Genomic DNA, 23,957 nt, shown 5'->3' on the forward strand with positions numbered 1-23,957 from the left:
GCACTGGAGGTGGGAGCAGAGCTGGGGGGCACAGCAGGATCCACCCCAAGCCCTGAAGCTCGGTCCCATTCTGGGCTGGAAGGGGCCTTGGGGCTTCCCCAACCCACCAAGGTGGGGAAAGTGAGGCACTGCCAGCTCCTTGTCCATGCTGAGGGGCATAAGGCAGGGCGGTTGGGGGGGGGGGCTGTGCCTCTCCTTTTTCCCAGAAGCAGGAAAGCAAACAGGAGCGAGCAGCTGGGAGCAATAAACCTCAGGTGAGAGCTGTACCGAGGAATTGGTACCTGCAGAGCAGCTGTGGGACGGACCCTGGGGGGCCCAGGGACTCACTGCACCCCTCACCACGGAGAATCAAAGTGGAGCCACAGAGCCCAATCCCAATAAATTCACAACCTCTTTAATGCCAGTTTGATTGCTTTACATGGAAAAGTTACAGCACACTCCATGGTTTTTTCCACCATATGACACCTGGGATACGACGACGCCACAAGGCTGCGGACTCTGTCACCGGCACGGGAGGATCCTGTGCCCGGGTCAGCGCTCACAGGTCACACCCCAACACACCACCTCAGCTCTGCCCTTTTCCCTGCTGAAGCCTCAGCCAGTGACAGTGTCACAGTGTCACCTGCACACACACACACACCCACACACACCCACCCGCACACGGACACGACTGGGAGCTCCATCCTGCCTCGGCACCTGGGAGCAGGGGAGGGAAGGTGGCTGTGCCGGGCTCTGGCAGCCAGGGTAGGGTGAGCAGCCTGTTCTCGCCGTGCTACGAGGGCAACACGCGTGACCACAGAACAGCCCTGGCCCGGGAATTGCCAGCCCTCGCTGCCAAGTGCAGTGAGAGAAGCCACCACGAGCCATCCTGCTCCCAAGGCAGAGAAAAGCGGGACGTGGAAGCAAGACGTAGTTTGGGAAAGACCCTGGCCAGAGAGGACAATGGTGGGGGACAGTGACAAGGGGGTGTCCCTGCTTTGCAGCATCCTGGGGCGCAGCTGGGAGCACTGGGCAGAGGCTGCAGTGCCCACCTGGCACTGCCTCCCACCCAGCAACTCCTGGGGCTCTTTGGGAAAGCTCCCACATCACAGGGTGAGAGGCAAACCCATCCCTGCAGGAGCCCTGGAACACTGGGGAGACCCACCAGCATCACTCCCACCCTGTGCTCCAGCTGGGACCCAACTCTCTCCTGCTCCAGCACAGGCACAAACCAGGCTGAGACCTCCTGTGTGCCCCCATCCCAAGTGACTACTCCTTCCCAGAGGAGAAAGCAGTGTGTCCTGGGGGTCTGCACAGTGGGATTTTGGCAGGAGGCAATGCACAAGAGACAGGAAAATCCACAGCACAGCCACCAGCCCCCCTGTGCACAGCCCCACTCCCAGGTGATGACACCCATGACAGACCACCTCTTGCTGCAGGCGACCCTTTCCTTCAAACCCACTCCCCAACTTAATGATCTGACTCAATTTAACACCTCCTGGGTGCTCCCAACCCACAGTGATGTGGAACAGTGCCTGTGAAAGGAACAAGCAACACGAGAGAGGCCGGGGGGGGGGTGTCACTTCACACCGAGCCCCAAATCCCACAGCCAGAGCTACACTAAAGCAGTTGTGTTCAAACTGTGTTTCAGAAATTCCATGGAAAATCCATTCTGGTGGCAAGTAAGACTATGAGATGACAAGGTGGGTTGTGGGCCTGGGAGACTCAGAGCTGCCAGGCTGTGTGGGGGGCTCCCAGCACACCAGCTCCTCACCAGTGCCTCCAGCAGCTGCAACACAGGGGCAGCACCAAGAGCCTGATCCAGGCACTGGTGTGATGGATGGCACTGTGGTCAAGGCTGTGGTGAAGAGCTGTACCAGCTCACCCTAAGGATACTGGTGGTACTGGGGAAAGGCAATCGTATTCCTACTGCCTGGTTTTAGGGAAAGAAGGGAGGGGAGGAAAATCAACAAAGAAAGAGAGGAAAGCATTACCTACGTAATCTGCAGAGAGAGGGCAAGGTCTATATACACAGCCAGGGAATTCCACACGGGAACAGGAAGCAGTGCTGGGAAAGGGCAGGAGGCAGGCAGGGCCCGGGCAGGGCAGGCACATACACACGTCAGACAGGACAGGCTGTGCAGCCTCACAGCTCCTCTTAAATTAAAAGCAACACTCACACACACAAGCGTTTGTGTCACCCCACGGGCTCCAACACCAGCCAAACTCTCGTCCCACATGACCTAAAAACCACACCCCAAAATCTGACAGCAGGGCCCGGGCTGGGACTTGGAGACAGCAAAAAGCAACAATGCAGCCCTGCTTTAGAACCCCTCTTCCAGCCAGAAGAGGCCCTGCTCACCCCAACAATCAGATCCTCAGGAGTTGTTTTGGCTCTCAAACATATCCCAACTGCTTCTGGCCTCAGGGAGACTCTGGAGCAAGGCACTGGGGGAAGCTCCACATGCACGGGGGGATTGGGTTTCTTTTTTTATACAGTCCTTGTTTCTCCTCTCTGGTAACTCACAGGATCAGCCCAGAACATGCAAGAGCACCTGCAGAACTTCCCGAATCTGCTCCCTCGGAGGTGAAGCTTTTCCAAGTCTCCTCCAAAGTTTAGAGCCCCAAAACGTGTTTGTTCAGAGGCAGCTGCCAAGCACGCCAGAAAAATCAAGCTGTCTTATGGGAATGATTATGTCAAGTACTACAGTACCTGTCTGGGTGAAAAAATAAAGAAAAAAACAAAGGAAAAATAAGCAGTTCTCCAGTTTCTTCCTGGAATGGGGATGCCAGGCTATGAACAAAGCCCTTCGATGCCCAGCTGGAGCCGTGTCCACTTGCACCAGTGGTACCGGCCCAGTCTGGCTGGCTCCTGCCTCCAGAGATGTCACCAAGGACACAGGGACCCAGAGCAGCACGTCAAACCCCTTCCCACAGCGGCAAGGATATGCTCCTCTCTCCCAGGAGGGACACCACGGCCGTGGGGATGGCCTCAGTCCGGTCTCAGTGGTCCATGTCACACGAGTCCTCCCCGGTTCCATCCGGAGGGCTGGAGGATGCTGGGTTAACATTTCTCTTGTACCCGTTTCCCTTTATGAAAGATGAATCCACAAACCTTTGGCAGTTCCCTCCCCTCCCCACCCCATCCCCAGTACTGCCCAGCGTGGATCACAAGCACGTATTTATTGAGCTGGGTCCTCCTCCAGTCCCTCAGCTCTCCCTCCCCTCGGCTGGGCTCCGGGGGTCCATGCAGGCCGAGGGAGTGGTCTGATCCTGGAATGTCAGGCTGTAGGTTCCTGGGGTGCAGGGAGAGGGTTTATCGTATCCTGGTGAAGAGGTTAAGCACGGACACAGACTCCTGAGAAGACAAAGCAGGGGGTAAGTCCTCCACAGCTGTAACTCCACATGCTTTCGGGTTGGTTTGTTTTTAATCTGAGGAGGTACCTCTAGCTCAGGGCATGATCCCAGCTCACCATCCGAAGTCCAACACCATAAATATTCCCATGGGTTACTTCCAACTGATAACAAGGAGCACAGCAGGCCAGTGTGCCATTCCCACAGCTCTGCAGGCAGCTGTGCCCCAGAGCAGGCAGCAATTGGGGGACCCCCAGCAGCAGTGCCAGCTCCCCCAGCCCCATTCTCCAGATCCCTCTGCCAGGCACCCAGAAAAGCTCTCAGAACACCGGGCACAACCCGCCTTTGGTGATGGAGAACTGTCATTGGCAGCATCCATGACCCCATTTCCATCCAAGATCCTATTTTAAGAAGTTTAGTAAGGAGCCACAGGATAAGCACAGAATGGTTTGGGTTGGAACAGACCTTAAAGCTCATCCAGTGCCACCCCCTGCCACAGGCAGGGACACCTTCCACTAGCCCAGGCTGCTCCAAGCCCCATCCAACCTGGCCTTGGACACTTCCAGGGATGGGGCAGCCACAGCTTCTCTGGGCAACCTGTGCCAGGGCCTCACCACTCTCACAGGAAAGAGTCTTTCCCTAAAATCTAATCTAGACCTGCCCTTCTGGCAGTGGGAAGCCATTCCCCTTTGTCCTGTCCCTCCATGCCTTGTCTAAAGTCTCTCCAGCTCTCCTGGAGCCTCTTTAGGAACTGAGATTGGCTTCAGGTCTCTCCAGAGCCTTCTCTTCTCCAGACTGAACGGGCCCAGGTCCCAGCCTGCTGTCACCCCTGAGGGCTCAGTTCACAGCCACACACCAGCAAGAAGATGGTGGGCTCAGGGTGAGCCCCCCAAAACACTGCTCAGCAGCCCTGGACCAGCCTGGACAGGGATGTTGTGTCACACTGCCTTGGGCACACAGGGTGACCTTTTACTTCATCTGACGACAAGTCCATTAAATCTCAGCAAAGTTGAACCCTCCTCTGCCCCCGGCCCTTGATCTGCAGGATGCAGTGAAGGGATCAGAGGGAAGGCAGCAGAGCAGAGCCAACATTCCCCAAGTTCCCCCCCCCCAGCAGCCATCCCCGCACCCCTCCCATGGCCTTACCTTTGTGGAGCGAGTTTTACTGAAGACGTTCCAGAAGCGCAAGGTCTCGTCCCCGGCTCCTGTGACAATGGCCTCCCCGTCAGGGGACATCGCCTGCGGCCAAGACAACAACCCTCACCATCTGCCACACTTCTGAGGCTGAAAACAAACCTCCACTGGAATGCAGGAGAGAGGTTTAACTCTCCTTCCTACTTGGCTGGCAGCGGGAAGCCAAACAACTTCCTCTGCTCCCAGGTGCCTCATCCAGCCTCAGGGGCAGTTTGGGCACTTGCACTTCACTGGGGAAGCTGTGGAACACACGGGGGACTATCATGGAAAGGGTTCTTGTGTTAAGACATCCAAGCCATGTGTAACTGAGGCTATTCCTCCCAGGATTATCAACATGCCTTAAGGCAGGAAGCGTGACATGACTGGATTTGCTGGCTGTATTGGTCTCTTACACTGGAATCCACCTCCCAAAACAGCAGCAGTATTTGTCAGCTCTGCTATGAACTGCTGAAAGCCCCAGTAACAGTAACAGAACAGCTATGAGATCGCTGGGTGTTACCTGCATCAAGTGTTTAATGACAAATGGGGGGGTTGAAAGCAGCAAATTCTTTGTGAAAGTCTGTGTGAAAGTCTTCACGGAACAAGGAGAGATGCTTGTGTTTCACAGGGTCACAGAATCATGGAATGGTTTGGGTTGGAAGGGACCTTAAAGATCACCTCGTTCCACCCCCTGCCATGGGCAGGGACACCTTCCACTAGCCCACGTTCCTCCAAGCCCCCTCCAACCTGGCCTTGGACACTTCCAGGGATTGGGTAGCCACAGCTGCTCTGGGCAACCTGTGCCAGGGCCTCACCACCCTCCCAGGGAAGGTGGGCTTAATGTCTAATCTAGACCTGCCCTCTGGCAATGAGAAGCCATTCTCCCTCATCCTGTCCCTCCAGGCCCTTATCCAAAGTCCCTCTCCAGCTCTCTTAGAGCCCCCTTAGGCACTGGAAGGGACTCTAAGGTTTCCCTGGAGCCTTCTCTTCTCCAGGCTCAAAAGAGTTTTCTCAAAAGAAAGCTCAGACATTTCCTCTGAAGACTTTGGCAGGCTTTGCCATCATTAACAAAGCCTCACATTTCCATAGCAGCAAATCAAAGCATCCCTTGCAGGCACAGAAACCAGACACGGAGCATTTTCTGCCACTCGTGGGCAGCGTTCACATCCCCACCCCGACTCCAGGCAGCTCATGGTGCCGCTGGCACTGCTGCTGTGGGTCCCATCTCAGCACACCTGCAGCCAGGTGAGCACCTCCCGAGAGGTGGCCATCACTCACCAGATACAGCACTCGGTAGGAGTGCCCCGTGAGCTTTGCTACTTGGGTTAACGAGGGGTATTTCCAGACCAGGATCTGGTTCTGTGAGTATCCATGAGTGCTCACCTGGAAGGGGAGAGGGAAACAGGCATCATAGAACCATGGAGTCATGAAGGTTGGAAAAGACCTTTAAGATCAAGTCCAACCATCAACCCAGCACCACCACCACGTTCACCACTAAACTATGTCCCCAAGGGCCACATCCACACGTCATCTGAACACTCCACCACTGCTCTGGGCAGCTGTGCCAGGGCTGGACAGCCCTTCCTCTGAAAACATTTCCCCTAATATCCAATCTAAACCTTCCCTGGTGCAACTTGGAGCTGTTTCCTCTTGTCCTGCCCCTTGTTCCCTGGCAGCAGAGCCTGACCCCCACCTGGCTCCACGCTCCTGTCAGGGAGTTGGAGAGAGGGAGAAGGTCCCCCCTGAGCCTCCTTTCCTCCAGGTTGAGCCTCCCCAGCTCCCTCAGCTGCTCCTCCTTCTCCAGACCCTTCCCGTGCTCTGTTCCCTTCCCTGGACACGCTCCAGCCCTTCAATGTCCTTCTTTTTGTGAGGGGCCCAGAACTGATCCCAGGACTTGAGGAAGGGCCTCAGCAGTGCCAGCACATGGGGACAGTCACTGCCCTGGCCCTGCTGGACACACAGTGGCTGGTACAACCCAGGTGCCACTGGCCTCCTTGCCCACGTGGGCACGCCTGGCTCACGTTCAGCTACACCTCCCCCAGGGGACAGCCTGGCAGCAGGGAGGACTCACCAGCTCGTTGGCGTGTTTGGACCAGGCCAGGTTGCACACCTGGGAGCCGGTGTCGATGCACTGCAGGGGCTGCCCCGTGAGCGTGTTCCAGAAGCGGATGCAGCGGTCGGCTGTGCCCCCGCCCGAGGCCAGCAGCCCATGCTGGTGTGGGGACCAGGCGATGGCTTTGACTGCTGCCAGATGCTCTGTGTATTGTTGCACAGGGCTCAGGCTGGAGTGATTCCAGACAAGGAGCTGGCAGAGAGGAGAGACGTGATCAAACTTGTGCAGCAGTCATGTGTCCACAACACCCACAAGCCGTGATGGGGCCAATGAGGGCAGCTGGGCAACAATCTGATTTCCCACAGCTCTGCCCAGGCACGCTCAGCTCCACTCTGCACTTCACAGAATCCCAGAATGGTTTGGGTTGGAAGGGACCTTAAAGCCCATCCAGTCCCACCCCCTGCCACGGGCAGGGACACCTCCCACTAGCCCAGGTTGCTCCAATCCCTGTCCAACCTGGCCTTGGACACTTCCAGGGATGGGGCAGCCACAGCTGCTCTGGGTAAGCTGTGCCAGTCCCATCCAGCCACTACATTCAGCTGAGGAGCCATTCTACCCCTGGGCCATGAGGCAGGGAACAGTCCCCAAGGGAAGTGCACAGAGCCAAAGACAGCATCCCTGACTGGAACCTTGGACTCTTCTGTTGTTTTTTGGGTGTATCATTCCAGAATGCATCTAGAAATCCACTCAGTTCATTAGGAGTTATTCTGAGCAGGAGGAACTCAGTCCAACCATGCTGTCACACAGGCAATGGGCACATTCCCTACCTAGCAACCCACTCCAAAGGGCTTGGAACACTGCTTCTCCATGACAGATGCTTCTCCCATATGGTGCTCAGTGAGCTACAAGCCTGTGTTACAGGTAGGAGAACTCACAGAGCTCAGCCTCAGGTTCCTTCTGGACACAAACATTACTGCAACAAACGTGACCATACGCTGCCTGAGCAAAGTCAGGAAGGGCAGCTTAGCAGTGACTTTACTGAATTCAAGCCCCAGAGTCAAGCTAGAGATTTAATTAGCCACATACAGAAGCAAATTAAATTTGCTTTTTAAATTTTATTAGGAAGAGAAGACTGAATAGAAGCTTAGCATGATTTATGTTGGTCACACTCCAACAACTAAAACAAAAGCCCCTTTCAGAGAGGCCAAACATTCTTAAAGAATCCCAGAATCATTAGAATTGGAAAAGACCTTCAAGGTCAAGTCCAATCTTTAACCTGATCCCACCAGGCCCACTAAACCATATTGCAAAGTGCCACATCCACATATTTTTCAACACTTCCAGGGATGGTGACTCCACCACTGACCTGGGCAGCCTGTTCTGATGATTAACCCCTCTTTCAGTGAAGAAATTTTTCCTAATATCCAACTTGAACCTCCCTTGGTGCAACTTAAGGCCATTTCCCCTTGTCCTAAAAAGAAAGGGTGGTCTGAGATTTCATGTGACTGTACCTTATTATCATTCCCTCCGGAGGCCAGGAGCTGGTGATCCGTGGACCATTTGAGCCCACAGACCTCCTGCCTGTGTCCCTGGAGCCGGCGCTCGGACTGCAGGGGCGGGGTGCGGATGTCCCGCTGCAGGATCATCCTGTCCCGGCTCCCTGAGGAGAGCTGGTCTGCATTCCATGCCAGGGCACCTGCAACGTGGGCACAGCTTCAGAGTGTGTTGTGGGAGTCATGGAATCACAGAGTCATCGGGGTTGGAAAAGACCTCTAAGATCATCAGGTCCAGCTGTAAACACAGCACCACCACGTTCACCACTAAACCGGGTCCCCACATGCCACGACCACATTGTTTGAACACTCCCAGGGATGGTGACTCCACCACTGTCCTGGGCAGCCTGTTCCAATTGCTTTACAACCCTTCCCATGAAGAAATTTCCCTCTTATACAGCCTGAACCTCCCCTGGCACAACTTGAGGCCGTTTCACTTTGTCCTATCCCTTGTTCCCTGGCAGCAGAGCCCGACCTCCCCCCGGCTCCCCCCTCCTGTCAGGGAGTTGGAGAGAGTGGAAGGTCCCCCCTGAGCCTCCTTTTCTCCAGGCTGAGCCTCCCCAGCTCCTTCAGCTGCTCCTGGTGCTCCAGACCCTTCCCCAGTTCTGTTCCCTTCTCTGGACAAGCTCCAGCCCCTCAATGCCTTTCCTGCTGTGAGTGGCCTAGAACTGTCCCCAGGATTTGAGGTGTGGCACAGGGGGACAGCCACTGCCCCCGTCCTGCTGGACAAAATATCAAGCCCAACCTCTCAAGCCCTGCAGTAGCAGGTAAGCAGAATGCAACCACTACAGTTGCCAAGGGATTAAAAAAAACCCCAAACAAAGGAAACTCTGTCCCAGACCTTACAGATCTCCCCTACATCCAGTCCTAGATCTGTGCACAAAGATTCACCTGCACAGACTGACTGCAGGAACCACCAATCCCATTTCACAGTGCAGTAAAGCACAGGGATAGATCAGGAAGTGCCTGGATTTCCCAAATCTCATCCCAGAGTCCAGTTTCACAACATCTCTGAACAGAAAAAAAAACAAAGTTCCCCCCCCCCCGAAAAAGGGAACTGGAAATCTCAGTGAGAAGCTGCCAGCAGGACTGCAACCGGAAGCCAGTGGCAGTGAAAGGATGTTGCAACCAAACCCAAAATGCCTCAGACATGGAGCAAACACCTGCTTGCAACACCCAAACCCTTGGCTTGCAACCATCACACCCAGATCAGAACACCATTGTTATGAGACTATAATATTTTCAAGACTGCTCAAGACACAGCAGGGGATAAATATTAACTCTGGTATTCCAAGTTTTCTGTTTCCAGCAGATCCTTGGCTAACAAAGTTCAGTCAGGAAGGAACAGACCCTGTGAACCCTCTGCCTTCCCCCTCCTTACCGACTCTGGCCGTGTGCCCCTCCAGCATGGAGAGCTTCTTTCCTGCAGCTGCATCCCAGATCTGTACAAAGCCCTTGTGAGTGCCAACAGCCACCAAGTTCCCCTGAACAAACAGAGAGCCAGCATCAGTACAGCCAGGAAGTACAGCCAGAAAACAAGCTGGAAGCTGCAGGAAAAGACTTGAGATAAATCCCACGAGAGGGAAAGCATCCAGAGTTCTTCCATCTTACATGTTTTTCCCTGCTGAGAGGCCCATGCAGCCTGGCTGGAATAAATTTATTGTAACATTTTATTGTCAAGAGCTGGAGAAGATCTGGCTTTTTCTCCCTCCCACTCCTCTTAGCAATGCCTCGAGAACCTCGAGATACAAGAGGCTGTTCTCTAACCCCTCTCTTTTAGCAGAGAAAAACAGTGTTGACAGAAAAACACATATGATTGGTGATGTACAGAGGGAGCTTGGGGGAATTCAGGAGAATAAGCCAAGGAGTTAATCATGGCTATGTTGGCAGTGCCTAAGTGAGAAGTGTCTCAGCTGTGCCTGCTGACAGTGCCATACTGACCCGTTCTGACCAGCCCACGGATGTCACGGAATCTCCTTCCACAGAGAGGTCGCACAGCCGGGTCACCTGCAGAGAGGACAGAACGGGGTAAGAAACACGTGTTTTTGTCACATAGCACTACTGGCTGCCTCACAAACCAGTACCTCGTTTGGCACAGAGCATGACAAGTGCTGAACCCCTCACAGGGCACATTCCATAGCTCTGGAAGGCTGGAAAAGCCCTACAGCAACAGGTACTTCCCTCCTCAGTGATGACCATTTACCTGACTTGTACAAGCACTCCACAGGTAAACACAAGTCCCAAGGCCAACACTGAGGACATTAAGAGAGGACCAGTCCACCAGGTTCAGGTAGAAGTCATCCTGCAGCTCTGGGGCATCCAGCACTTTGAAAGGAATCTTGGAGATTTTCCGAGTTGGTTTCCGAGGTGATCTTAGCAGCTTCTGACTGTTTACAAAAACAGACAGAAAAACAACTACAGGATCCTGCACACCACAGCAGATGGGAGGCACAGGTGCAGCCACTCTTTACAGCATTTCTACAGAAATGCAGGGACAAAGAGGCTGCACAGTTCTTTCCAGCAGCAAGACTGGAAGGAATCAGGTTCTGCTCCTACAGAGGACCCAGGGAGCAAAAAGGTAAACTGATTACTAAGAGTTGGCCAAGACATGTTAAGCACACAGGCAGGTGGGGCACCTGCAGAAAGTCTTAGAATTCAGCTGTCCCTATTTATTAACTCTCCAGATTTCCAAACCCAATTCACACTGCAATTCTGGGTGCCTCAGACAAAAGCCCTACAGAACCTTTCTGAACCCTCTGCCCCAGCCCCTCCCTTCTCACAGCCTGTGGAGGATCAGTGTTACCTTTTGTTGCTGACAGGAGACAGGGAATAGGGTGAGACCTCGTTGCCATCGTCGGGGCTGGAGCGTTTTGTGCTGAGCGAGTACTGCACGAAGAAAACACACCCTGGAAGCACCCTGGGGCCTGGGGCATCACTCCCCCGTGCACTGGTGCCAATCCAACTCTAACACCCAGTCAGATTGCCAAGATTTTTCAGTTCTTCCCTCTCTGAGGTGCTCCAAAAGTGCATACCTCCCCTCACCTCCCCTGAATTCCAAAAAGCCTCATTTGATCATTCACCACACTGTCCAAAAAGCCCCACCCAGCTTTCCTGCCAGCACACACACAGGAAGCACACTGTTTGTTGCACACTCAGGTGCTCTTTGCAGGCCACCAAATTTGTTATCAACAGCTTATCTCAGCCAAGCCCCAGCACCAACTCACTGCACAAGCAGCCTGGCAGGGCCGTGTGCTCCCTTCCTGTGACCCACGGTGCGACCTGCACTGGTTGTAGTGCAAGTAAGTGACTTACAGTGAAGAGAGACTTCTTCTCTGGGGTGGATGGCTGCAGCCTCCTGTCCTCTGTCTGAGGGTCCTGCACCTTCTCGATCCCTGCTCCCAAGAGTTCATTCTTCAGCAGGGCAGAGTAGGCCAGGCCATCTGTGAACCCAAACGAGCACTGAGCAGAGAGCTCCGAGCAGCAACAGCTCTGCAGGGAGAGCCAGGATCATGTCTGCCTGACCTGGAGGAGAGAAGGCTCCAAGGAGACCTGAGAGCCCATTCCAGTGCTTAAAGGGCCTCCAAGAGAGCTGGAGGGGGAGTTTGGACAAGGGCCTGGAGGGACAGGACAAGGAGCAATGGCTTCCCACTGCCAGAGGGCAGGGTTAGATGGGAGACTGGGAAGGAATTCTTGGCTGTGAGGGTGGGGAGGCCCTGGCACAGGTTGCCCAGAGCAGCTGTGGCTGCCCCATCCCTGGAAGTGTCCAAGGCCAGGTTGGACGGGGCTTGGAGCAACCTGGGCTGGTGGAAGGTGTCCCTGCCCATGGCAGGGGGTAGAATAAGATGAGGTTTAAGGTCCCTTCCAACCCAACCCATTCCATGATTCTATTACTTGTACACTCACAGAGCCTCTTAATAAGCCTGGGGCCCTTGCTTAGAAGCCAGATTAGCAGCAAGCTTTCCCTCCTTCCCTCCCATCAGGAAAGTGCTTCCCTCGCACAGTAAACCACGGGATACAAACAGCCTCTTGCCTCCCAGACACTCATCAGAAGCAGTGAGCTGGTATTCACTCATGATGTGGGCATTTCCCAAAACAGCAGCACGAGTTTTGGCGTAAGGATGAAAGTTTCAGTGGAGTCTTTATTTCCAAGCTCCCCAACATTGTGCAGTAAGAGCTCTGGGCATGGCTCAAGCAGCAGATGGGGGCTCTCACCTTTGCCATTGTCTGATGTAGCATCCTTTGCTTTTCTGTTTTGGCTTGGTGATTTTTCATTTTCCTGAAATGGAGAAAACACGCTATCACCACACAGAAACCTCAGGATTTGTGGTAAAACAGCAAATCCAAAACAGGGTTTGAGGACATGCACTCAAACAAACTCTCCCAGGGCAGCAGAAGCCCATGGTGCAGAAGATAAGCAGAGTAATCATGCCAGTCCAAACAAAAGGCACTATTTCCACAGTTCCAAGGCTGGGCTGTAGGGGAAGGGATCAAAACTTACATTTATTCTGTGGAAGTTAATGCTCCAGTTGGCCCCAGCTCTTGAGGGAATGAATCTGTCACCGTGTTTACTAGGAGAAGACATTGGGGAATTGGAAGGTGTCAGGGTTCTTCTCATCTCTGCTACCTGAATTAAAGAATAAAAAGACATTGGACTTACTCTTGTCAACCAGTTGGTTGGTTTGTCAGCCCCCAGTTTTTTACATTACACATGTAGTTACTGAGATTATGTAGTAAAAAGGCATTTACTGAGCTCCATAAAAATATCTTCACTCCTTTTTGCAACCTGAACTGGGGTTGTATTTTTAAAAGCTCTCTTGAAGTCAAGTTACTTGGGTATTCCTAGAACATCTCAGGAACTCACACCTGCTCACAGCCCAACAAAAGACTGTGGTTTGCTTTGAAGAGGCCCCAGGTCTTTCAAAAGCTCAAGGATAACAGTCACAGGCGAGACAGACAACAACCTAACAGTGAGCCTGAGCCCATCTGTACTCACACAAGGCATTGTGTTTTCATTCTGTATGTTGATTTGGCGTAGGAGACGTCTCTCGTAGTCCTGGTCCATGGTGGGAAGCTGGTTGGGGACACCAGCAGGCTCAGGAATTTGTATTTGTGAACTCCAAGCAGTAATTAGTCACCTGCAAAAGCCATGGGGAGAAACACACCAAAATGTTACACCCCTCCACGCAGAAACAGCCTCTTCAGCTTCCTAAGCCTGTTCTTTGAACTTGAACCCACTTTTCCTACCCAGATCGCTGATCCCAAACTGGCAGCAGAACCCACTTTCCTCAGCAGCCCCGTGCTCCGTTACTGCCCTTGGCTGCTGACTCGTGTGCAGGCACCAGCACTTTGTGTCTGGCAGGACCTCAGCAGGTCTCACCACACCTGGAGCAGGCAGTGCCCCCAGGCCCTGCAGCAGCACAGCTTGCCAAGCCTTCAGGAAACAGGCGTGGGAAGTTCAGGCGCCCGCAGCCTGTCCTGTCCAGGCCCTGGCACAGGTTTCCCAGAGAAGCTGTGGCTGCCCCATCCCTGGAAGTGTCCAAGGCCAGGCTGGATGGGCCTTGGAGCAACCTGGGCTAGTGGAAGGTGTCCCTGCCCATGGCAGGGGGTGGCACTGGATGAACTGTAAGGTCCCCCCCAATCCAAAGCACTCTGAGATTCCATCAAGCCTGTCCCACCCCTCAGGCCAGGGGCAGCAGTGCTGAGGGTGGGATGCTTTCAGACTTGACAGAAGTACTGGAGACTTTTAACACCACCCACTGCAGGAACACACAGCTAGGGATGAGGCAGCCCTCAAGTGAACATTCCACATCTGATGTGCATGCTGTCTCCAATACTCCTCCTGGCTGGCACAAAGCTCACTCGCAGCTATACAGTCTAAAAAGCACACATTTTAAGCATATATTTAAGGACAGGGCCACTTCATAGCTGAGATCTGGCTGCTAAATGACACCGTGTATCAATAAAAAATAAATGAGCTGACACTTGTGTGAGGACACCGAGTCACAGCCCTCCCTGAGCCCTGAGGGCAGAGAGCAGCAAGCCCAGGGCCCCTCCCTCCCCCCTCATGCACACCTCGTGCTTTGTCCACAGCTGACATGGGCACAAAAACACCAGAAGAGACACGCCAAGTTGGTCTTTCAACCCAAGATAAACATGTCCAAAGGGAAAGGTGGAATCTAACACACAAGCAAATCCCCACAACACACAGGCACCTGGAAGCCGTGCAGGACGTAGAGGGGTTTTCATTCCTGTTATTGCATAAACGTTTACGGTGCCTGGCCGGAGTCCCGGCTGCACCAATAGAGTTGCCTCGAGATACAAACTTGCTGCAAAATCCAGGAGGCAAAAGTACACAAAGGCTGTGCTGTGAGGAGGCTGCCCAGGGAGCAGCTGCACAGTGCCACACTCAGGGACTGCCAGGCACTGCCTCCTGCTCCCTCCGGTATGACCTACTGGGAAGAGGTTACCTCCAGGAACCAAAAACCTACCCAGGGGTTGTCGTTAAAAACTGGGGGCAAGTTACCAAGCTATGGAGGGACCAGCAGCACACGCTGCCATTCAGCAAGATGTGATGAAGTGTTAGAGCAGCCTGTGAAATCAGCTTCAAAACAAGACAAAGCACACACACTGTGCACTGGAGCTGTCCCTCAGCCTGCAGAGCTGACAGCCTTTTATCTCAAAGGGTTACAGCAAATGGGGTGACATCAGCCTGGGGACCAGGCACCAGAGGGGTTCCACAGGGCTCCAATTTTAGTGCCAGTTCTCTTGAATGTCTTCATAAGTGACTTGGATGCAGGACTGGAAGGTCCTCAGTGGATTTGCTGAGGACACCAAGCTGGGGGGAGCTGCTGACTCCCTCAAGGACAGAGGTCCCACAGAGAGATCCTGACAAATGTGAGGGCTGGGCAATCCCCAGCTGTGAGGTGTTTAACAAAGGCAAATGCCAGATCCTGCCCCTGGGATGGGGCAGCCCTGGATGCAGGGACAGGTTGGGGAAGGAGGGGCTGGGAAACAGCACCATAGGAAGGGCCCTGGGGTTCCTGGTCAGTGGCCAGTTGGATCTGAGTCAGCAGAGTGTCCTGGCAGCCCAAAGGGCCACCCTGTCCTGGGGGGCATCAGGCCCAGCATCGCCGGCCGGGCCAGGGAGGGGATTGTCCCACCCTGCTCTGACCTGGGGCGGCCTCACCTCAAGTCCTGGGGGCTGTTTGGGGGCCACAGTGTCAGAGGGATCTGAAGCTGTTGGAGAGTGTCCAAAGGAGGGACACAGAGATGGGGAAGGGTCAGAGGAGCAGCTGAGGGCACTCGGCTGGTTCAGCTGGAGCAGAGGAGACTGAGGGGAGACTCCTCGGGGGCTGCAGCTCCTGCCCAGGGGAGGCAGAGGGGCAGGGACTGAGCTCTGCTCTGGGACCAGGGACAGGAGCCAGGGAAGGGCTGGAGCTGTGCCAGGGGGTTGGGATGGATCTCAGGGAAAGGTTCTTCCCCCACAGGGTGCTGGGGCACTGCCCAGGCTCCCCAGGGCAGTGGGCACGGCCCCAAGGCTGCCAGAGCTCCAGGAGCGTTTGGACAATGCTCTGAGGGACAGGGTGGGATTGTTGGGGTGTCTGTGCAGGGCAGGGGTTGGACTCAATGATCCTTGTGGGTCCCTTCCAGCTCAGGAGAATCTGTGCTTCTCTGATCTAAGCCATTTGTTAGTACTGAAACTTGGACTTGTTACAAATGCTGAAATGCTTTTCTTCCTTGCCATTAAGCCTGCCAACACTTTTACAGGAGCATCCCTGAAATAGATGGTGCCAAGTTGGTTCTGAGCACACCTGTTTACCTCTGCCACCTCCTCCCCCAAGCTTTTTTCATTTAATACATTTCTCCCATATGTTCTTTCAGAGGCAAAACTGGAGAAAGCTCCTAAATTTAACAGTGATCAGCTTCCACCAAATGAAGAAAAGAGTCAGAGATGGCATTACTGGAGTGTAAAGTCAGAAAAATCTGTGATGCTCTTAATAAAGGAGGTTAAAAAAAATAACAATTAGTGAATGCCATGTCAAACACTCTCCCTCACTTACCACTGCTACCGACCCACGAGCACCAAATGTGTACCTCAAATCAAACAGCTCAACAAAATGCACACCCTTCCCCACCCCACTCCCCTTTTCTTTTTTTGGGTTGTTGTTGTTTTAACACCATGAGCTCAGCCTGCAGAACCCACATGAGGAGCGTGATCAGCCGGGGAACACCACACATTTGAAGTGTCCTCCCAAAATGGCTCAGCACAGTGTTCGTGCAAGATCCAGATCCAGTTACACAGCAAAGAGACATTTTTAATTCTGTACCTGAAACACATTTGCTTCTCGAGCTTTTCATTTGCGTTCCCATCTGTCCCAATTTCAACTACAACTTCCACTGAGAAACACAGCACAGAGCGTCCAACAGAGAGACTGCAGAGGCAGAACACAGCAGTGAACGTTCAGCACCTGAATAATGACATATTTTTACCTTAAAACCTGTTCCACAGGCCCAAGGAGCAGGCAGCACCTCTGGTTTGGGGTAGGCTCTTGCCAACTCCAAATATGTCTGTCAGAAGCAAGTGGATCTTTCTTTTCCCCCGAAGCAAGTAAAAAAGGCTTTGCCAGAAGGACCTGGGGGTGCTGGTTGGCAGCAGTTGAACATGAACCAGGTGTGCCCACGTGGCCAAGAAGGCCAAGGGCACCTGGCTTGTACCAGCCACAGTGTGTCCAGCAGGGCCAGGGCAGTGACTGTCCCCATGTGCTGGCACTGCTGAGGCACCACCTCAAATCCTGGGGTCAGTTCTGGGCCCCTCAGGACAAGAAGGACATTGAGGGGCTGGAGAGTGTGCAGAGAAGGGAATGGAACTGGGGAAGGGTCTGGAGCACCAGGAGCAGCTGGGAGGGCTCAGCCTGGAGAAAGGGAGGCTCAGGGGGGACTTTTTCCCTCTCTCCAACTCCCTGACAGGAAGGGGGAGCTGGGAGGGGGGGTTGAGCTCTTCTCCCAGGGAACAAGGGACAGGACAAGGGGAAACGGCCTCAAGTTGTGCCAGGGGAGCTTCAAGCTGTACATTAGGGAAAATTCCTTCATGGAAAGGGCTGTCCAGCCCTGGCACAGCTGCCCAAGGCAGGGGTGGAGTCACTATCCCTGGGAGTGTGTTCAAAGCCACGTGGCACTCGGGGTCATGGTTTAGTGGTAACCTTGGCAGTGCTGGGGAACAGTTTGACTTGATGGTCTTTTCCAACCCTAGTGATTCTGTGATTCTGTGACTGGGGGATGTAGGTTATAAGTTCTCTTTAAATTGGAGAAATAAAAGATCTCGAGGAGCTGCATGTGTTACATATTCTTTTTGTATAACACTTTGTTACTAATTATGCAGCTTATGCTTGGAGAAGAAATGTAGGGTTTGGTGGAAGATTTTGGATTCCTAAGGAAGAATTTGCATTCTGACTTTATTTTCTTCATGCACCTTATGTGCTGTCTCTGAATTGACTGGATTGTCTCACAGCCCATTACTTTAAGAACAACACTTCCAGGCAGAGTTATGGTGCTGAACAAAGTGCCTTTTGTTCTTTTTATTGACCCAACCTTCAAGTATTCAAATACAGAAATGTTTTTTTCTTGGTATGGATGTGTTTGTAATAAGCCAGCATGCAGAGTGCCAGGGCTGGCTGGGAAAGGAGGGCAGTTATTTTGCAAAGTGATTTCTGTGGTTTGAGGCAGGTTGTGCCTGTTTGGATTCCCCAGCACAGACTGAAGGTGGGGGGACAGATGCAGGTTGTGTTGGCTCTGTCAATTCAGACATGCTCTGCTGGAGCAGAGCGAGAGCTGGATGAACCCTTTTTTATTCCAGAAATTATTCATGTCCTTCTTAAAACTGGAGAGTATTTGGGTGGGTAAGTGTTCAACAGGAGAGGTGCTGATGGAAGTGGGAGACTCAGAATACCAAAGGCAGGATAAATTTAAATGCAGAGCTGAATATATTTCCTAATTTATACAGGGCCAAAGGGGGTAGAGGATGTCTTGGTAATTCAAATACCATTAATGTTATGTTGATGCTTTATTTTGAAGCACCTCAAGTCTGAAAAAGGTTGCCTGGAGCTTTTTTTACTGACAAGCACAAAGCAGACCCCAAATTTAGAGTCAGCAAGAGACTACCCAAACCTAGAAATGCTGACTGCTCTTTGGGTCTGTATTTAATGTCATTATTGGGGTGCTGAGTATTTCCAAGCTCTCTGGAAAAGCTCCATCATTTACCAAGTGGAAAAGTACACAAGTACTTAGTCCTTCAAGTCATGAGCAGCAGGGTTTGAAATCAAACCCATTATGTCCTGCTTCCACAAACCCAAAGTTTTCATCTTTTAATGATTTATCTGAAACCAACCACAACACTTGCAAATAAATAAGGTAAAGCCCTCAGCTGGCAGCAGAATGGCAGTTCCTCTGTCCCTGGCAGCTCCAGGGCCCTGCCCCTCCTTTTGCCACTTCCAGCCTTCACTGGCCACATCACACAAAAACCTAACCTGGCCCCAAAGGGCTGATGTTTTCATATGGTTTAACAAGCATCACCTCCTCCTCCTCAACCTGGAGCATTTTAAGAGGATTTCCCGTTATAGATTCTTCTCTTTTACAAACTCTTGAAAAAGCTGTAAGGGGAAGGAATTAAAAAAAAAAAAAAAAAGGCAAAAAAAAGCTACACCAGAGCATTTTAGCTATGGAGACTACAGAGCAGCCATGGACAAGGAGCAGGATAATCTGCACTTGGCCAACCCAAAGTAGAACTTTTGCATATTTAACCTTGAGGAAGAGGGTTTATATCTTATGCCAACCAACCAAACCTTTCCAGGAACTGGCCTCCTTTCAAACCAGCAGCAGGACAAAGAGACTTGAGGACTAGAGAGCCTTGTGTTTTACCAATATTCACCTTTTAAAAGCTAGAAGGATATAAATTTTTATTTAACAATTTACTAAGGTATCAGTGTGAAAAGCATTTATAAAATCAGTTACAAAAGTAACCCCTCTGCAACAGAAGCGGGTAAAGCTTTATTTCAAAACAAAACATAACCTTTGCTGCCTTGCCTGTTCACAGCTTTGTACTGCAGAGATCACACTAATGGCAACAACAAAATTACTCCAGTGTTATGGTGTCAGGTGGGATCTGCACCTTTAGTCCTCACACTCCTGAAGGTTCAATACTCCACCAAGACACTGGATTATTGCCAGAGCCATCACACCACAGCAGTGTATTTCAGAGGGTAAGATGGAGGTGACTACTATTCACTGAAGGTCCTGCAAAATTCCACATTTTCCTGCTTTTCCAAGCCATGTTTTCCTGCCAAGAAGCACATCCTGCCCAGGGAGCTCACATACCCCTCTATGCACTCACTAGCAGGTCTACAATGCCCCTGTTCCAAAAATGCCAACTTTTAGTGACCAGAAACAGGCACAAACCAAACTCCAGTTGGATTTGGAGGCAAAGTGGTTCAAGAGAAGAGACAAGACACTGTTTGCATCTCCTGCCAGGCTGTAACAGGAGTACAGAAGCTGGACATGCAGCAGTTCCACACTAAGCTTGGGAGACAAGCAAAATGAACAGCAATCCATCTGTGCCTCCTCTCACCTCCCATGGCAGAAAACATCTCCCTCACAGGCAGAAAACATCTCCCTCACAGGCAGAAAACATCTCCCCTTCCTCACAGGCACGGGCCCAACCCGCAATCCAGGCTGGAGGGGAGAAGTGTTTGACTTTCTGCACCTCCACCTGTGCTCACAGAGAAGCTCCAAGACAGCTTCAGAACTCGGGTAACTCATGTCCACCACCCCAAAGCAATGCAGTCCTCCCACGATGACAGAGGGACTCTGACCAGCAAACCACAGGAATTCAGGGCACTCTGATGAGCGAGGCTGCAGGAAGCCTGTGGGAGCCAAGGACAGAGTGCTCGTGACACAGAGCTCTGTTTGTGGCCTGGGCTGTCACGTGCCAGCGGAAACTCAGGGTTGTAAGGCCTTCAGGAAACAGCAAAATCTGTCTTTGGAAGAGCCTTTGCCAAAGATAAACACCCCCTGCACTAATCACAGAATCCCAGAGTGGTTTGGGTTGGAAGGGACCTTAAAGCTCATCCAGTTCCACCCCCTGCCATGGGCAGGAACAGCTTCCACTAGCCCAGGCTGCTCCAAGCCCTGTCCAACCTGGCCTGGGACACTTCCAGGGATCCAGGGGCAGCCACAGCTGCTCTGGGCAACCTGTGCCAGGGCCTCCCCACCCTCACGGCCAATAATTTCTTCCTAATATCTAATAAATTTTCTCTGTACACCATTACAAACATAAAAGTTTTCCATAAGGATTTTCTTATACAAAACAGGTGCCCTTAGACACAAATCCTCCTTCTGGAAAGCCCACCAGAATCACTGTTCTTGCTGCCTCCCACATGGATGATGCTTCAGGTATCACCACCACTTTCAGCACAGATGTTTTTCCTAAATCCCACTTCTCTCCACAACTGAAGGAAAAGAAGGGAAGCCAACAGTCAAGCCTGTACTCCAAAGACCAGGACATTTTCAGCTGTTCAACTGAAACTCAAATGCAAGTGATGGGCAACTACAGAGCTCAGAGCCACCAGCCCCCCTGCCACCGTACCCATGCAGCAGCCAGGGCCCTTGCTAAGGGGGTTCCAAATTTGCCTCAGCCAGCTTTTAATAAGGCAGGAGAATTGTAGAATTGTTACTATGCCTTCCTAGATGACGTTTTCATTCAATACACATCCCACTGCAGCGCAGGGTTTATCCAAGCAGACACGACAACCACGCACTCAGCAGGGGATTTCTCAGAAAATCACCACCATTAAACTCCTTTTTATTGCCTGCAGGTGGTGATTATTTCACCTTTTTGCCATGCTGCTCCATAAATAAGAGGGCCACACCTGCTCTCAGGGAATCCAAAATAAAGCACAAACTCTCCAGCCATGCAGGAAACCTTGCACTGGGAAACAAAACACAACATGTGGGGTCACCTGAGTGGCACCTCTTGCCCAGGGGGCAAAAACCTCCCTAATTAACAGCAAGTCCTGTAAGAGGTTTATCTGTTACAACAGAAAAACAAACAAGAGGCAGCACCAGAAATACTCTGGGTTTAGAGACACAGTTATTGGCAAAGGCAGGTGGTGGAGCTGCACCTGCACCCCTGGGCTGTGCTGGCTGTCACCTGGCTTGGGGACAGTGCTGAGGGCTGGGGTGAAGAGCAGGTTTGTGCTGGGCAGCAGTTCCTGCCCGTTCCTCTTGTGCCATTGCTGGGCACCCGAGCAGAGCCTGCTCCATCCTCTGCCCCCTCCCTGCAGCCCCTCCAGACATGGCTGAGGGCCCCTCTCAGGCTCTGCTCTGAGGCTGAACAGCCCCAGCTCCCTCAGCCTTTGCTGCTCCCAGAGCTGCTCCATCCCTTGGGCATCTCCGCAGCCTGCGCTGGCCCCGCTGCAGGAGCTCCCTGGCCCTGCTGTGCTGAGGAGCCTGAGCTGGGCCCAGCCCTGCAGATGTGCCTGCCCAGGGCTGGGCAGAGGGGCAGGATCCCTCCCCTGACCTGCTGCAAATGCTCTTCCCAGTGCACCCCCGGATCCCACGGGCCCCTTGGCCCCCAGTGCACATTGCTGGTCATGGACAGCTCATTGTCCACCAGGACCCCCAGGTCCTTCTCCACAGCTGCTCTCCAGCAGGTCACCCCTGTAACATCTTAGAGAACCTTCAGGGCTTCTTGTTTGTGTTTGGTAGTTTCTATGCTCTGTCTGAGCATGGCAATTTTTCATGAAGCTACTGACTTTAATAAAATTCAGTTTCCCTTCAGAAAGCTACAAAAATCCACGGAATACAGCTGTCAGGTTGACTCACAATTCCAAGTGCAGTACAGACAGCTGAAAGCACCAGCTCTAGATAAAAGCTCTGACAAGGCTTCCAATAAAGGAAAAGTTAGTGCACTAAAAGCAAAGATTAAAAATTCACCAGCAGCCTTGTCTCTGCAGCTTTACTGAAAGGTCAGGCATCCAAAACTCTGCTTCATCATAATACTTAAGCTACTGAAAATGCAACAGTGCCTCTGGTCAACCCATGAAAGAAAGTAACTGAATTTAGAAAACACGGCAGCATCAGTCAACAGCCCTGGAAAATTCTGCTTCTATATTAATTATAACAATAAAATAAATCAAAATCAGTCTTTAATACAAAATCATACAGTCATGGACTTCCAGATTGGTTTGGGTTAGGAGGGACCTTAAAGCTCATCCAGTCCCATCCCCTGCCACAGGCAGGGACACCTTCCACTAGCCCAGGTTGCTCCAAGCCCTGTCCAGCCTGGCCTTGGACACTCCCAGGGATGGGGCAGCTACAGCTGCTCTGGGCAACCTGTGCCAGGGCCTCACCACCCTCAGAGGGAAGAATTTCTTCCCAATATCTCATCTAACCCTGCCCTCTGGCAGTGGGAAGCCATTCTTCCTTGTCCTGTCCCACCAGGCCCTTGTCTAAAGTCCTTTTCCAGCTCTCTTGTTTGCTCCTTTAGGTCCTGGAAGGCCACAACGAGGTTTTGCTGTCCACAGTGGAGCTGCTCTCTGAAGAACCTTCAGCACAAAATACTGGGGTGGCATCATTAAACACACTCAGGAAGCATCAGCACTCACAAAGACAACACCCTCAAGAGAGCTACAAATTGAGGGAAAGCAATCCTCCACACCACGAACCCAACAACACCTTCACAAGGTGACTCTGAGGTGACCTGACAGCCCTCCCTGCCCCAGCAGAACCCTCTCACCACCAGGAAGACACTCGGCTCAGGTTTTTAAGAGCTCAGTTGTTGATGGTGTGTACAAATCCCACGTGCAAGACGTCAGCAACACGTTAAAAACACCCTAATAAAAGACACAGTGGTAACGAGCTCCGTCAGATCCCGGAGCCACCAGGAGGGCAAGGTCACACATCCACTGATGCTGTACGTAAACAAGGGACTGCTGGGCAAAGTTCCGCAGCCTGGCAGGTTTTAAAGAACAAAGTCCACACCAAAAACAAAGACACCTCTGCTATCTGCATCATCAGTCTGATCAAGAAGCAAGAAGGAGTTGGTGAGGACACACCGAGCCAGGCTCGGGCTCTCCTCTCAGGGCACACGGACTGAAGGAGGGGATGACACCGCGACCTTCCAGCTGCGGGTGCAGATGCGGGACGTGCCCGTTACCAAACACTCCCGAGGCACCGGAGCGTTGGGGGCTCGCCGGCCCCGGGCCCGTCCTGCCAGGGCTGACAGCGCACCGCGATGGAGCGGAAACACCGACTGCTGCTTGGTGTTTGTCATGAACACCGGGGGAAGAGAGGCGGCCTCGCGGGGCCGTTCAGTGACCGGGGTGGGAGAAAACGAGGAAAGGCACCCAAGGAGAGTGGGAGAGTATGAGGAAAGGAGGGATGGAGGAAGAGGAGGAGGGAAGGAACCCCCAACCGGTCTCGGAGCCGCCGCTGCCCCATCCCGGCCCCGCCCGGCCCAGCCCCTCCGCCCCGCCCGGCCCGGCCCCGCCGGGGCGCACAGGCCCGTGCCCGCGGAGGAAGGCGCAGGGCCCAGCCGGCCGCAGCCCCCCTGGCCCGCGGTGCCCCGCACCGTGCCCCCGGCGCTGTGCCGGCCGTACCTGCCCGGTCGCGGTGCCGCCGCTGCCTCCGGCCCGGCCCCGCTCCGCCTCCTCCGTCAGCGCCCGCCGGCCCCGCCGCTCCGCAACATGGCGGCCGCCCCCGCGCGGGGCACGACGGGAGCGCGCCCCGCCCGCCGGCCGGGCGCGCGCTGCCATGGCAACGGCGAACGGGTGACGCCACGGCCGCGGCGATGA

At 53.1% G+C, this 23,957-nt stretch overlaps 1 protein-coding gene across 1 annotated transcript; it reads right to left on the reverse strand.

Annotated features, from left to right (window-relative positions):
• Positions 1 to 372: 372 nt before the first annotated feature.
• Positions 373 to 23,857, reverse strand: FZR1 (fizzy and cell division cycle 20 related 1). Its single transcript, XM_027668367.1, has 14 exons — positions 23,763 to 23,857; positions 13,106 to 13,247; positions 12,611 to 12,736; positions 12,325 to 12,388; positions 11,425 to 11,552; positions 10,916 to 10,998; positions 10,316 to 10,499; positions 10,054 to 10,119; positions 9,494 to 9,596; positions 8,071 to 8,255; positions 6,578 to 6,811; positions 5,785 to 5,889; positions 4,480 to 4,572; positions 373 to 3,337 (listed from the first exon to the last, which is right to left on the reverse strand). The coding sequence occupies exons 2-14, from the start codon at positions 13,172 to 13,174 to the stop codon at positions 3,296 to 3,298; spliced, it is 1,482 nt and encodes a 493-aa protein (XP_027524168.1). The 5' UTR covers positions 13,175 to 13,247; positions 23,763 to 23,857; the 3' UTR covers positions 373 to 3,295.
• Positions 23,858 to 23,957: the final 100 nt, after the last annotated feature.

Source organism: Corapipo altera, unplaced genomic scaffold (assembly GCF_003945725.1).
Source record: "Corapipo altera isolate COAL_440 unplaced genomic scaffold, ASM394572v1 231, whole genome shotgun sequence".
In the NCBI taxonomy this organism is placed as follows: domain Eukaryota; kingdom Metazoa; phylum Chordata; class Aves; order Passeriformes; family Pipridae; genus Corapipo; species Corapipo altera.